Raw genomic sequence first — 10,758 nt, 5'->3', positions numbered from 1 at the left:
TAATTCCGTACATTTATGATCAATCGGGACAACTAATTGTCAGAAATTAAAAAACTCCGGGTATTAGCTGAGAAATCTAACGGTAATCTATCGATCGATCGTTTACCATCGATTGATCAAGAAATTTAATTGAGATCACACAATTTCTACCTTGCGAATACATAACGACCGTGAATTATCGAGTAATTGATATAAAACTGCTCCCTCTTTTCACCATGCATTGAAGATTGCAGAATCAGTAGTCTAGACGCGTCAGTATCAGCCGCAGGAAAATCAGTAGCCTAGGGGCGTAGAGGTCGGACACGGAATCAGTGAAGTAGGCGCGCTTCACAGTCTAGCCGGCCGACCGGTAGAATCAGTAGCGTAGATGCGTCAGTGTCAGCCGCAGAAAAATCAGTAGCCTAGGGGTGTAGAGGCAGGACGAGAAATCAGTGAAGCAGGCACGCTCCGACAGTCTTATCGGCCGCCCGGCAGAATCAGTAGTCTAGGCGCGTCAGTATCAGCCGCAGCAAAATCAGTAGCCTAGGGTTGTAGGTAAGAGGAGGGAGGAATCAGTGAAGTGGGCGCGCTCATTGTCAGTTTTGTCCGACCGGCAAGATCAGTGGCCTAGGCGCGTCAACATCGGCGAATCTCGAACCGCGAATTAACTGCATTGAAAATATGATATTCTACAGTCAAATGAACGGTTTTCACTTCTCGTTTTTTCTTGATGCAACAAATACAACCGTTGGCTGAAAATTTTCTTAAATAACACAGATTGAGGTGTATTGTATGCCTGCTTCAATATCGATTAATAATTTTGGTTTTTAATTGTAATATATTGTGTTGAACCTTGTTGAGGAATTTTTAGCTGTGACTTAATATTATAATAACTATTTCGCGTATTACGTGTGTATATTTTTTTCTTTTTATTCCTCTCATTTCTTTTTCCTCACTTTTCTTTGCTGCTCTCGCTAAGTTCACCTTTATACAATATTAAATAATCACATATATTGTATATGTTTTTTCTAATTATTTACAAAAAAATGCAGTAGTATTATATGTACTATTATACTACGCAGGCGCAGGCACGCGCTTCAACAATCTAAAATAAATTGTAAGAAATTATTGAAGTAGTGCAGTATTTACCTTGAAAAAAAAAAAAAAAAAAAACTGTTGTATTATCAAAAATAACAGTAACGACACTATCTATCGAGTAATCTATTTACAAAACTATAATATATACATATCGATATCGAATTATTAATTCAAGCCGCAGACATGAATGATTCTTGCGCAATTTATGACTAATGCCTGTATAAAATAATTGAATAAGCATTAAATTCGTTGCTATTTGTGCAAATTTGTATAAAAAGTAATAGTGACAATCGTATTAATAGTTTGCCGATTGCTTAGAAGGAGCAGAATCTTTTCCTTATTTCTTTGTAGCATCATTTGATCTAAGCTATTGTTATATGTACAGCCTCGTTGGCTTTCCCTTATAACGAATTAGCTAGGGTCAAAAATCTTGAAACAAGGCCAGCTGATCCGGGGGCAAGGGAGGCTGTGATCGCCAGTCCGTTTCCGGATAGTCGTCGAAACAGCTTGGATCGCAGGGGGTCTTGATTCTGGGCCTTATCGGTGGCTGGAGGGCCCGCTTCGGCACCTTGAACAACAGAAACGATCAATTAAATTTGTGCGCACGGGATAAGCGAGATAAAATATCCTGGAACATACGATGATGAAGACACCCTTGTCCCGAATTTACTAACAAGTCAAATCCGACTGGGGATAGCAATAAACGAGATTGGCGCGAGGAGGATGAGAAGTCAAAGAGGATCAGTTCATGGAATTTGTTTATACGACCGAAGTACGAAAAGCCCTCCATACAAGAGAAAAGAACGGGCACGTAAAATTTTTTTCTCGTCTAGCTGTAACCGCAAGTCGGTACAAACAATTTCTCGACAACCCTCAGCTTACAGACATTACAAAGCAATTTATTTAAAAACTTTTCAAAGGTTAGTTAGTAAGCCTTGATTGACGGATTCCCAGACAGCACGTAACTCAAAGTCGTGAAAAATACCTCTGAAGGATGTCTTGTGCTCCATTTTCTGACCTCTATAAGGCCCCAAGGACATCTTTTAGGCATAAAGATATCTTTTAAGCGTAAGAAAATGGCGCATAAGACATCCTGCAGACGTCTTAATGACGAGTTTAAGTTTTGTGCAGTCTGGGTTTCTGTTTGTGTTTAACAGAGTTTGACAGGTCGTACGAAATCCGAAAATTTTTATTGAACAAGTAACCGCCGAATTACCAGTGGCCACTCGACGAGCTTGAACCAGCGATGTCGCTTGACGTCTTCGGCGCCCTGTCGCATGTTACCGAGCCTCTTGGTCCTGTCGGCTACGAGTAACTTCTTGACGAGGTCCTTGGCTATGGGGTCCATGTGCTTGGGCCACTCGATGCGGCCGCCGAGTATCTTCTCGTAAATACCGAAAGGGTTGTCGTCGAAGAAGGGCGGGAACCCGGCGAGCATTTCGTATATCAGAACACCGAGGGCCCACCAGTCAACGGCCTTGTTGTGTCCCTTGCTCTGGATTATCTCAGGGGCGAGGTACTCCGGGGTTCCGCAGAGCGTCCACGTCCTGAAGATCGAGTTCAACAGGGTGTGTAAGTAGCGAACAGTCGATCCTCTCACACCTGTCATACCTCTTCACCCACTACCCAATGATTATATACCAAAGTAAAGTCGATTCACCTGTCCGTCAGCTTCTTCGAGAACCCGAAGTCCGTGATCTTGAGATGACCCTGCCCGTCCAGCAGCAGATTCTCCGGCTTCAGGTCCCTGTAGACGATGTGCTTCGCGTGGAGGTACTCGAGGGCGCAGACTATCTCCGCCGCGTAGAAGCAACTCGTCGGTCCTGGAAACCGGCCCGCCGATCTCAGGTACGAGAAAAGCTCACCCCCGGCAACGAACTCCAGCACCATGTAGACCCTCGCCTCGTCCCTTCCGCTCCAGAGCCTGAAATTTGAGGGATTGATGACTTGGTCTAAAATCTAGGTCAAAACCCACACTCACATGTTCACCACGAACGGGTGTTTCACCTCCTTTAACACCGAGATTTCGTTCCTGACGTGCTCGACCTGCTTCAGTCTGATAACGTCCACCATTGCCAGTACCTTCAGGGCCAGCGGTCTTCCCTGATGTCTGCACAGCACGACTCGACCGAAGGTCCCGGTGCCTGAAAGGGCGAAAAACTGTTGAAGGACGATTTCTGAAAGTGCTTCCGAACCGAACGGTATAAGCGAAGAAAGGATTGCAGCTAATGGGCAATTTTCATCGAGTGTTGACGTCAGTTGGCTCTGTTCTGTTAATTTGCAATTTCCAGTAAATCCTCTGCGACTGTCGGGTCAGTCCTACGCGGTGTCGACGGGTGTTATAAATACCGAAAACTTTTGGCAGCCTCAAGACTGGCGTAGTTATACGTGTTTTGTCTAGTTGATGGCTGATCCGGCGATATCCTGGTGAACGCGTTTGCTCGCTTTTGGCAATGATATATTTTCGGCAAATTATATAACACCAACTGAGAATATACGGTATCAGACGTTGCGGTTCGACATCTCATTCAATCCCGAGCACCGATAAAAACGCTCGATAAACAGAGAAGCATTAGCATAAATAAATATCCAACCAAGTTGAAAGGCTAATCGGCCAAAAACTAAGCTCCGTGCCTTTTTTCTTTCCCATTTACGCAGACGTGCCTATTTCAAAAAGGCATATTATCCCCCGACGTGTACGATATAAACATATTCCTGCACGATCTACGACGTTCATACCCGATTCCTAATTCCGTCCACCAAGCCCAAGGCGGATGATGAGGATCAGTTTGTGCGACAGGTGTCCCAGCCGCAGACGTCTTCCTAGAGTCCGGGGGCGTCTGTGCGTCATTTGAGACGAAGACGTTTGTCACCTGTCAGAGATTCGGCACGACGGGATATTTAGGGGCTTGATGTAACACGCGGACTCCGAGAGAAACAGGCGATCAATTTTCAGACCAAATGATAAATTCGCTACACACTTTTCCACTCTCCTCGCGCCGGATTCGCCCGGGCGAATTTCGATCGTCTCTACGCTCCGTGTTTTCGATCTTCAAAGGATTCGATTGATTTACACCTCGTGATTCAGAATTATGCTTTTTTCGTCCATCGTTGTTACAGCTGTGCACCTGCGCGATTGCGAAAATACACGACTTCGCACCGACGTGGGATTTTAGAAACGTACGATCGTTTATAGATCCGCGGAATTCGATTTCATAATTGATCGTGGACTTGTTGTGCACGATCTATGCGATTTTGTATCGAATTAACTAAGATCGTACTGCAGTAATTCTGGTTTATGCTTCTGTAGAAATATTATTCAAGCTTACGTTTGGAAAATCTTGATCAAGTCACTGCAGGATAGCTTGAAAAATTCAATAAAAATTGCCGCGCGATACATCTCCTACGGGAAAACACAGACGCCAATTAAATTCTACACCTGTCGGTAGTAAATTTAACTAAACGGCGTGAATACTTTGCGTATCACGACTAGGTAATAGTGATTGAATAAATTTTAATCGGAAAATTCTTCCGACGACCCATAGCTCTGCAAGTTCCGAATCTACAATTGCCCGCATTTTATATCCTAACTTTTTAACGACGCGGCGACGTTGAGAAATCAACTTGCGTACTTAATTACGCGCGGTGATACTTTGCCCAATAATGATAATGTATTATACCTCACGAAGTGCGCAACACAGTTACTGAATCGTCTATTTCGTTGAGTACATAAGTCGTTGTAAGTATAAGTGAACACCAGCGGTCATATAACTTTCTGAAAAGGAAAAAAAGGGGACAGAAGTAGAGGGGAAAGATGATGTTAGAGTCCGAATAAATGAAAGAAACGAAACAAAGTAAGTTTGATTGAAAGGTGTTGGCAAACAGTGAGATCGGGGGTTTCACTGTTTTTGTTTATACACAAATACACACACATGCATAACAGGTGCGTGTACAGACTACCTACCATCGTTATAAATATTTGCACTCTGGTTTCGTGTAGGTACACGCGGATCAGGCGACGAGGTGATTAGTGTAATTTGGCGAAAAAAGGGTAGGAAAAAATGAAGATGATCAAACCGCGCGTTCCGCTATCAATCAAAATCCTCCGTTCGTATCGTATATAAGCCTTACTATTAACCGAGTTAAATATAACGCAGTGGCCTCACGCACGTCTCTCCAGTGGCCCACTTGCTCACCACTTGCTTTCTCGATTCTCTCCTCTCCTCCTCCTCCTCCTCCTCCTCCTCCTCGGAGATCAGTTAACCCGTCAAGCCGGACGATAAGGCGACACGAAAGCGTAACCAAAGCGAGAAAAAGCCGTAAAAGGAAACTCGCATAGGACGGACTCACCGATCGTCTTGACCATCTCCAGGTCGTCGACGTCGTACTGCACTTGGTCGTCCTGGGAGCTTTCGTCCTCGGAGGTGCAGGCCTCGCCGGACATGGCGTCCCGTTTATCCTCCCCGAATTTCTGTACCATGTAATCGGCCAGCTCGGCCTCGGCGCTGTTCGAGGCGCAGGACGCGGACTGCAGGACTTCGGGGGCCGTCCAGCAGGACGATCGTCCTGCGGGAATGCACCGGGCGACTGGCATCCAAGCTTCACTGATCCCGGAGATTCGATCCGCGAGACTTTGAAACGGAGAGGCGCGGACACTTTTGCTGAGGCTGGATGGAGGCGAACTGGGCCCAACGGCGGTGGGTGAAACTGTCAGCCAGCCTGACGGCGCGAAGAAAGTTGCCGAGCGGCTTCCACCGGGAGTCGGGTACGAGGCATCGAGATTCTGGAGACGGGGAGCAGCAGCAGTCTGCCGAGTCTACGGGGAGGGGGGAGGGAAGGAGTCAGGAAAGTGGCTCGCCGCCTCATGCAGCTGGCCAATCGCCAAATCCGAAATAAGCCAAACAGTCCAAGTACCACCAGCGCGTCTTACACGAACCGAGAGACCGCTCTGGCTGCTCGATCCGTCTGCACTTCCTGGACTTGCCCCGAAACCCGCCGACAGGGACAAACGAGGTGGAAGCTGTTCGACGAATTTTAAGAAAAAGAACAACGACGCGTTCAGGCTTCCCCGCAACGTCTGCCGATCCAAGCGACGAAGGGTCTGGTCTTTTTCACGTTCCGTTGCACCTTGAAAGCTCGTCAAAATTCGGGAATCGACTAGCCATTGGGAGTTTTTTGAATCGCGTATCCGAAAGACGTACAGGCCAAGTTAGTCACGTCTATCAATAGACTGCCCCGTCCTAGCAATCGTCCGACGATATGGAAGCTGGGATCCTAGACTCGCGGATGATCACGGTTCACAATTATGGAATACTGATTCAACCGGAGAGTAAATTGAAATTTCTAAAAATTAGGTGCACGCAGAGAGCACCGCCTACCCAACCGATGAATCTTTCGTCTATATATAAATACTTGACTCCAGAAGTCTAGGGAAGAAACGGTATGAACAACGTCGACGATTTTGTACCGTTACTTATGGGAATCATCCCAGAAGCGTGGTGAGAGCTAAGAATAACTCAGGAATAAACAAAGTCCATCAGTTTTGAAATGTCCTAGAATTCGCAACTACGAAAATATTGTTATCGTTGTGGATTCATCTTCCAGTGATAAAAATTCGCTGAATACACGAATTTCCAGAAGAATCCGCAGATATTGATCAGGCGTTATTATCTGTTTGTTTGGCGAGCGGCTATCAGAAGCAGCCAGAGCTCACTTCGTGAGTCACCTTCGATCGGAGAAACATCTGGACCGCACGCGTTAACGCATTAACGATTAACAGATTTTTTTATATTCCCCATTAAACGCAGAGTCCATAACTCTAAAGCCGGAGTGTCGGATGGTTGATTTATTCCATGGGCCACCCGCGCGAAATTTTATCTTCGGACGTTTTTAACCGCCACTTTTGAAACGTTGCGAAACCGCATCACGCGATGCCTACTTCAGTCGCCGTCTGACTCTTGACGCCGGTTTGCTTCCGTGAGATAAAGTTCGATCTGGGTCAAGACGTTATCACGTCTAGAGTAGTGTGATTTTTTCATCTATCCCCTGTTTTTGAGGCCTCTCAGGCCGCTGATGATAGTATGTGAAGCTATATTTGCGATTGGCGAAAAATTATAGCTTCCTCTAAATATGACGCGTGGCCTATGTATAAAGCGTAACTAGAAGCCGCGATCAAGCCGGTGCTTGCATGTTTCCGACAAAAATAAATTATTACTCCGTATACCAAAACAACATGCGCTAACCACCCGAGAATTGGCAAAACACCCGTCTCAGCTCGAAAGGTTCGAATTTGATTACTCGATGCAGGCCTGCAGGTAGTAAATCAAAATAGAGCTTCCTCGGCTCTACATTTTCACGCAATGAACATAATCCCGACATCGCTCGAGATCTATACAATCAATAATAATTGTCCGCTGTGTGACAGCCGAACCATATTTCGTTCCTCGTCTTATCAGTTGGGTACTGACGTTATATCGCGATTCTGTAACTCAAATTGCGATTACGATGTACATATCTATAATGTACGAAGGCGAAGCCGCTTAATCAGATACCAAAAAACCTTCGGACGTACACAGTCATGCGTCCATCGCCAATGTACCTGGTGCCGCTTCTCTTCCTCGGAGTTTTATTCTCCACCACCGTCAATGGTAATAACGCGGCATAATCAGTGACAGTGAGACGCTCGATGATTCGGTTTAAAAAAAAAAAAAAAAAATTAAAAAATAAAAAAACTGCATTGACGAAGATGTTTTTGTCGCAGGAGCCGCAGTGCCTGACGGAAGAGTCGTCGGTGGTGAGGCAGCATCCGTCAGCGAGTTGCCCTGGCAGGTTTCCCTGCGGAGGAATCTCGGGCAGCACTTTTGCGGCGGATCCTTAATATCGACGACCAAGGTAAGAAAAACCGCGCAACGCGAGCAGGCATACAAGGTCGTTTCTTCGTACAGATCTCGATACCGACATCGTCGACAAATGTCTTATACGTCCACTAACGCATCTTTTCGTCAACGTTTACATTATATCCTTTATTCAGGTGCTGACGGCGGCTCACTGCGTCGATTCTTACGACGCTACCGACGTCCACGTTGTAACCGGCAGTCTTAGCCTGGCGGAAGGTGGCGAGTATCACGCGGTCTCGAAGATCGTTTACCACGAGAACTACCTCGATGGATCGGTCTACTCTTGGCAGTACGACGTGGCCATTCTAACGGTGAGTGAACTGCCGTCATCTAAGATGACGGGGTTCTGATGCGTAGAGTCCTTTCCAGCTCGCCACTCCGGCGGAAATCTCCGAAACTCAGGCCCCGATCGCCGTCAGCACGACGATCATACCGGGCGATACGCCGGCCGTAGCAAGCGGATGGGGGATCTTCCTCTACCCGTCTTACGCGCTTCCAACCGCTCTGCAGAGGTTCAATTTGACGGTGCTTTCCAACTCGGACTGCCAGAACTATCACACCTTGACTATATACGACAGCCACATTTGCGCGATGTCGGAGTACGGCCAGGGCGTCTGCAGCGTGAGTACTAATTGCGTACTACCGTTAATTCGTCGACAAGTCGATACGAAAACTGAGTTACGAACTTGTTCGAAACAGGGTGACAGCGGCGGCCCCCTTGTCGTTGACGGCGAGGTAGTCGGCATCGCGTCGTGGGTTATGCCATGTGGAATCGGATACCCGGACGTCTACACCAGGGTCGCCTCTTACGCCGATTGGATTGAAGAAAACACCGCTGACGACGAGGGCTAGGCTATATATATATACTAAATGTATAAATTCGTTGACAATATCTATCTATTTGTTTAAAAATATCTAGTGCCTCATTTTTTATAAAAAAAAAATTATCCTGTTCTTCTTCTTATTCGCTGCATTTCCAAGTCTTTTCTCCTCGAGAGGTGAACCCCACGACAGTGCGATTGGCCACCCGAGTCCTCCGCATGATACACGATTTACTTGAAACAGTCACCGGGTACCTATTGTACTCCCAAAAATGATACCCACAGGAAAATACCGTCGGTATTTTATACACGCTGAACATTGAAAAGTCTGAGGATCAGAAGACGGGCTTGACAAGCGACTGGATTACTCTTTGATGGCCTAATTCTGTCTTTCAAATTAAACCGGGTCACGTGTATAATCGAACCGTCTGAGTACACTCAGGCAGTGAAAAACGCCCCGATATCTGCTTACCGCTGACGATTGGAGTGTGCGATGGTTGAAGTGCCCTGACAGTATCCCAACATCCTCGATAAGCCCTTATCAGGCTTATCGGTCTGCAAGGAACTCCGATCACGGTATATAACAAGACACCAACCCCACGATACCAAAACCTCTCGACGAACGGCCGTGATAATGGGTGTTCAGCTGCCGTTCTTCCTGCTCGTCCTGGTTGCCGGAGTCTCGACATCCGCAATCCATGGTTGGATATAATCAGAGCTCTCGCTCAGCGAATGACGATGCAAAACTTCGGCGTTAATCTTACCGAATTCTTTTCCAGATCCCGAAACCAGGATCGTCGGTGGCGCGGAGGCAGTGCTCAGTGAATTTCCGTGGCAAGTTTCCCTGCGACGGCTGTTGGGTCGTCATTTCTGTGGAGGAGCTTTGATATCGACGACCAAGGTTCGGCCTGATTTTTCTCCCCAATCTGAAATGTGAGCCCTGTGAAACGAACCACTTCGTTTCAGGTACTGACCGCCGCTCACTGCGTCGATTCCCGAACGGCCGATGAAGTGAACGTCGTCACGGGGACGATCAGCCTGGCTCGGGGCGGCCAATACCACGGAGTTACCCACATCGTCTACCACGAAAACTACGTTGAGGGTTCGGAATACTCCTGGCGATACGACATAGCGATTCTCACGGTAAGAAGGACCAGCTCGTAGTTTTTCTCGCGAAGAATTAACCGGTCTTTGATCCTCAGCTGGCCACTGAAGCGACGGTTTCCGAGACCCAGTACCCGGTGAACATCGGGACGACGCAGATCGCCGGAAACACCTCGGCTATCACCAGCGGATGGGGAAGGACGGTTTATCCCGGAGTCGCACTTCCGACGATCCTCCAAAAGTTCAACCTCACCGTTCTATCCAACGAGGATTGCCAGGATTATCACACTCTGACGATATACGACGACCACATCTGCGCCATGTCCGAGTACGGTCAAGGCGTCTGCAGTGTAAGTACACGATGAAAACGAACACGATTCGCGATCGTCGAAGCTGCTCTTCCGATGGTTCGATTCAATGTCCTGATCTTTCTATTCAAAGGGTGACAGCGGTGGAGCTCTGGTCGTTGACGGAGCCGTCGTCGGCATAACTTCCTGGGTGAGACCCTGCGGCATCGGATATCCCGACGTTTACACGAGGGTTTCGTCCTACGCCGACTGGATCGAGGCGCACATAAACGACGCGTGATAGACAGCCGCGTGTGCTTGAATCTTCGGGAAAGCTCGAGAGATACCGAAAATGGTTTAGATCGTTCCAGACCAAACATAGCTACTATAATATTTTCAAAATTGTTAAAAGAAACAGAAGACCAAGCTACTTAAATTGTACTCAAAGCAAAGATACGCCGCGAGTGCTATCATCGTTTATCATCAATAATAGTAAATATATCATGTATAAGACTATTTAATGGATTACCGTAACATAAAATTGACCGTCCCGTTCGAGACCGATTAGATACC

General features: G+C 46.9%; 3 protein-coding genes across 3 annotated transcripts; 2 read left to right on the top strand and 1 right to left on the bottom strand.

The window, feature by feature from the left end:
• Nucleotides 1-893: 893 nt before the first annotated feature.
• On the bottom strand, nt 894-5,861 carry LOC124301519 (cAMP-dependent protein kinase catalytic subunit PRKX-like). The gene is made up of 5 exons (XM_046756674.1): nt 5,428-5,861; nt 3,059-3,221; nt 2,738-3,001; nt 2,294-2,624; nt 894-1,645 (listed from the first exon to the last, which is right to left on the bottom strand). Exons 1-5 carry the CDS (start codon nt 5,669-5,671, stop codon nt 1,499-1,501), a joined length of 1,149 nt encoding a protein of 382 aa, XP_046612630.1. The 5' UTR covers nt 5,672-5,861; the 3' UTR covers nt 894-1,498.
• Nucleotides 5,862-7,553: 1,692 nt separating this feature from the next.
• Nucleotides 7,554-8,937, top strand: LOC124301525 (chymotrypsin-1-like). Its single transcript, XM_046756680.1, has 5 exons — nt 7,554-7,724; nt 7,838-7,968; nt 8,108-8,284; nt 8,343-8,594; nt 8,673-8,937. The coding sequence occupies exons 1-5, from the start codon at nt 7,655-7,657 to the stop codon at nt 8,823-8,825; spliced, it is 783 nt and encodes a 260-aa protein (XP_046612636.1). The 5' UTR covers nt 7,554-7,654; the 3' UTR covers nt 8,826-8,937.
• A 422-nt stretch (nt 8,938-9,359) lies between these two features.
• Nucleotides 9,360-10,701, top strand: LOC124301526 (chymotrypsin-1-like). The gene is made up of 5 exons (XM_046756681.1): nt 9,360-9,495; nt 9,574-9,695; nt 9,761-9,937; nt 9,997-10,248; nt 10,340-10,701. Exons 1-5 carry the CDS (start codon nt 9,429-9,431, stop codon nt 10,484-10,486), a joined length of 765 nt encoding a protein of 254 aa, XP_046612637.1. The 5' UTR covers nt 9,360-9,428; the 3' UTR covers nt 10,487-10,701.
• Nucleotides 10,702-10,758: the final 57 nt, after the last annotated feature.

This window comes from Neodiprion virginianus, chromosome 3 (genome assembly GCF_021901495.1).
Source record: "Neodiprion virginianus isolate iyNeoVirg1 chromosome 3, iyNeoVirg1.1, whole genome shotgun sequence".
NCBI lineage: Eukaryota > Metazoa > Arthropoda > Insecta > Hymenoptera > Diprionidae > Neodiprion > Neodiprion virginianus.
The sequence above is the reverse complement of the archived record's forward strand: the minus strand, read 5'-3'. Positions and strand labels throughout refer to the sequence as shown.

Excerpts from the sequence above, each read along its gene's own strand:
- LOC124301519 (XM_046756674.1), bottom strand. The coding sequence starts at position 5,671 with ATGCCAGTCGCCCGGTGCATTCCCGCAGGACGATCGTCCTGCTGGACG. Across the intron at positions 3,222-5,427 it reads GGAGATGGTCAAGACGATCG|GCACCGGGACCTTCGGTCGA; the intron begins GTGAGTCCGTCC and ends TCGCCCTTTCAG. Across the intron at positions 1,646-2,293 it reads AGCTCGTCGAGTGGCCACTG|GTGCCGAAGCGGGCCCTCCA; the intron begins GTAATTCGGCGG and ends CTGTTGTTCAAG.
- LOC124301525 (XM_046756680.1), top strand. The coding sequence starts at position 7,655 with ATGCGTCCATCGCCAATGTACCTGGTGCCGCTTCTCTTCCTCGGAGTT. Across the intron at positions 7,725-7,837 it reads ATTCTCCACCACCGTCAATG|GAGCCGCAGTGCCTGACGGA; the intron begins GTAATAACGCGG and ends TTTTTGTCGCAG. Across the intron at positions 7,969-8,107 it reads CCTTAATATCGACGACCAAG|GTGCTGACGGCGGCTCACTG; the intron begins GTAAGAAAAACC and ends TCCTTTATTCAG.
- LOC124301526 (XM_046756681.1), top strand. The coding sequence starts at position 9,429 with ATGGGTGTTCAGCTGCCGTTCTTCCTGCTCGTCCTGGTTGCCGGAGTC. Across the intron at positions 9,696-9,760 it reads CTTTGATATCGACGACCAAG|GTACTGACCGCCGCTCACTG; the intron begins GTTCGGCCTGAT and ends ACTTCGTTTCAG. Across the intron at positions 9,938-9,996 it reads ACGACATAGCGATTCTCACG|CTGGCCACTGAAGCGACGGT; the intron begins GTAAGAAGGACC and ends TTTGATCCTCAG.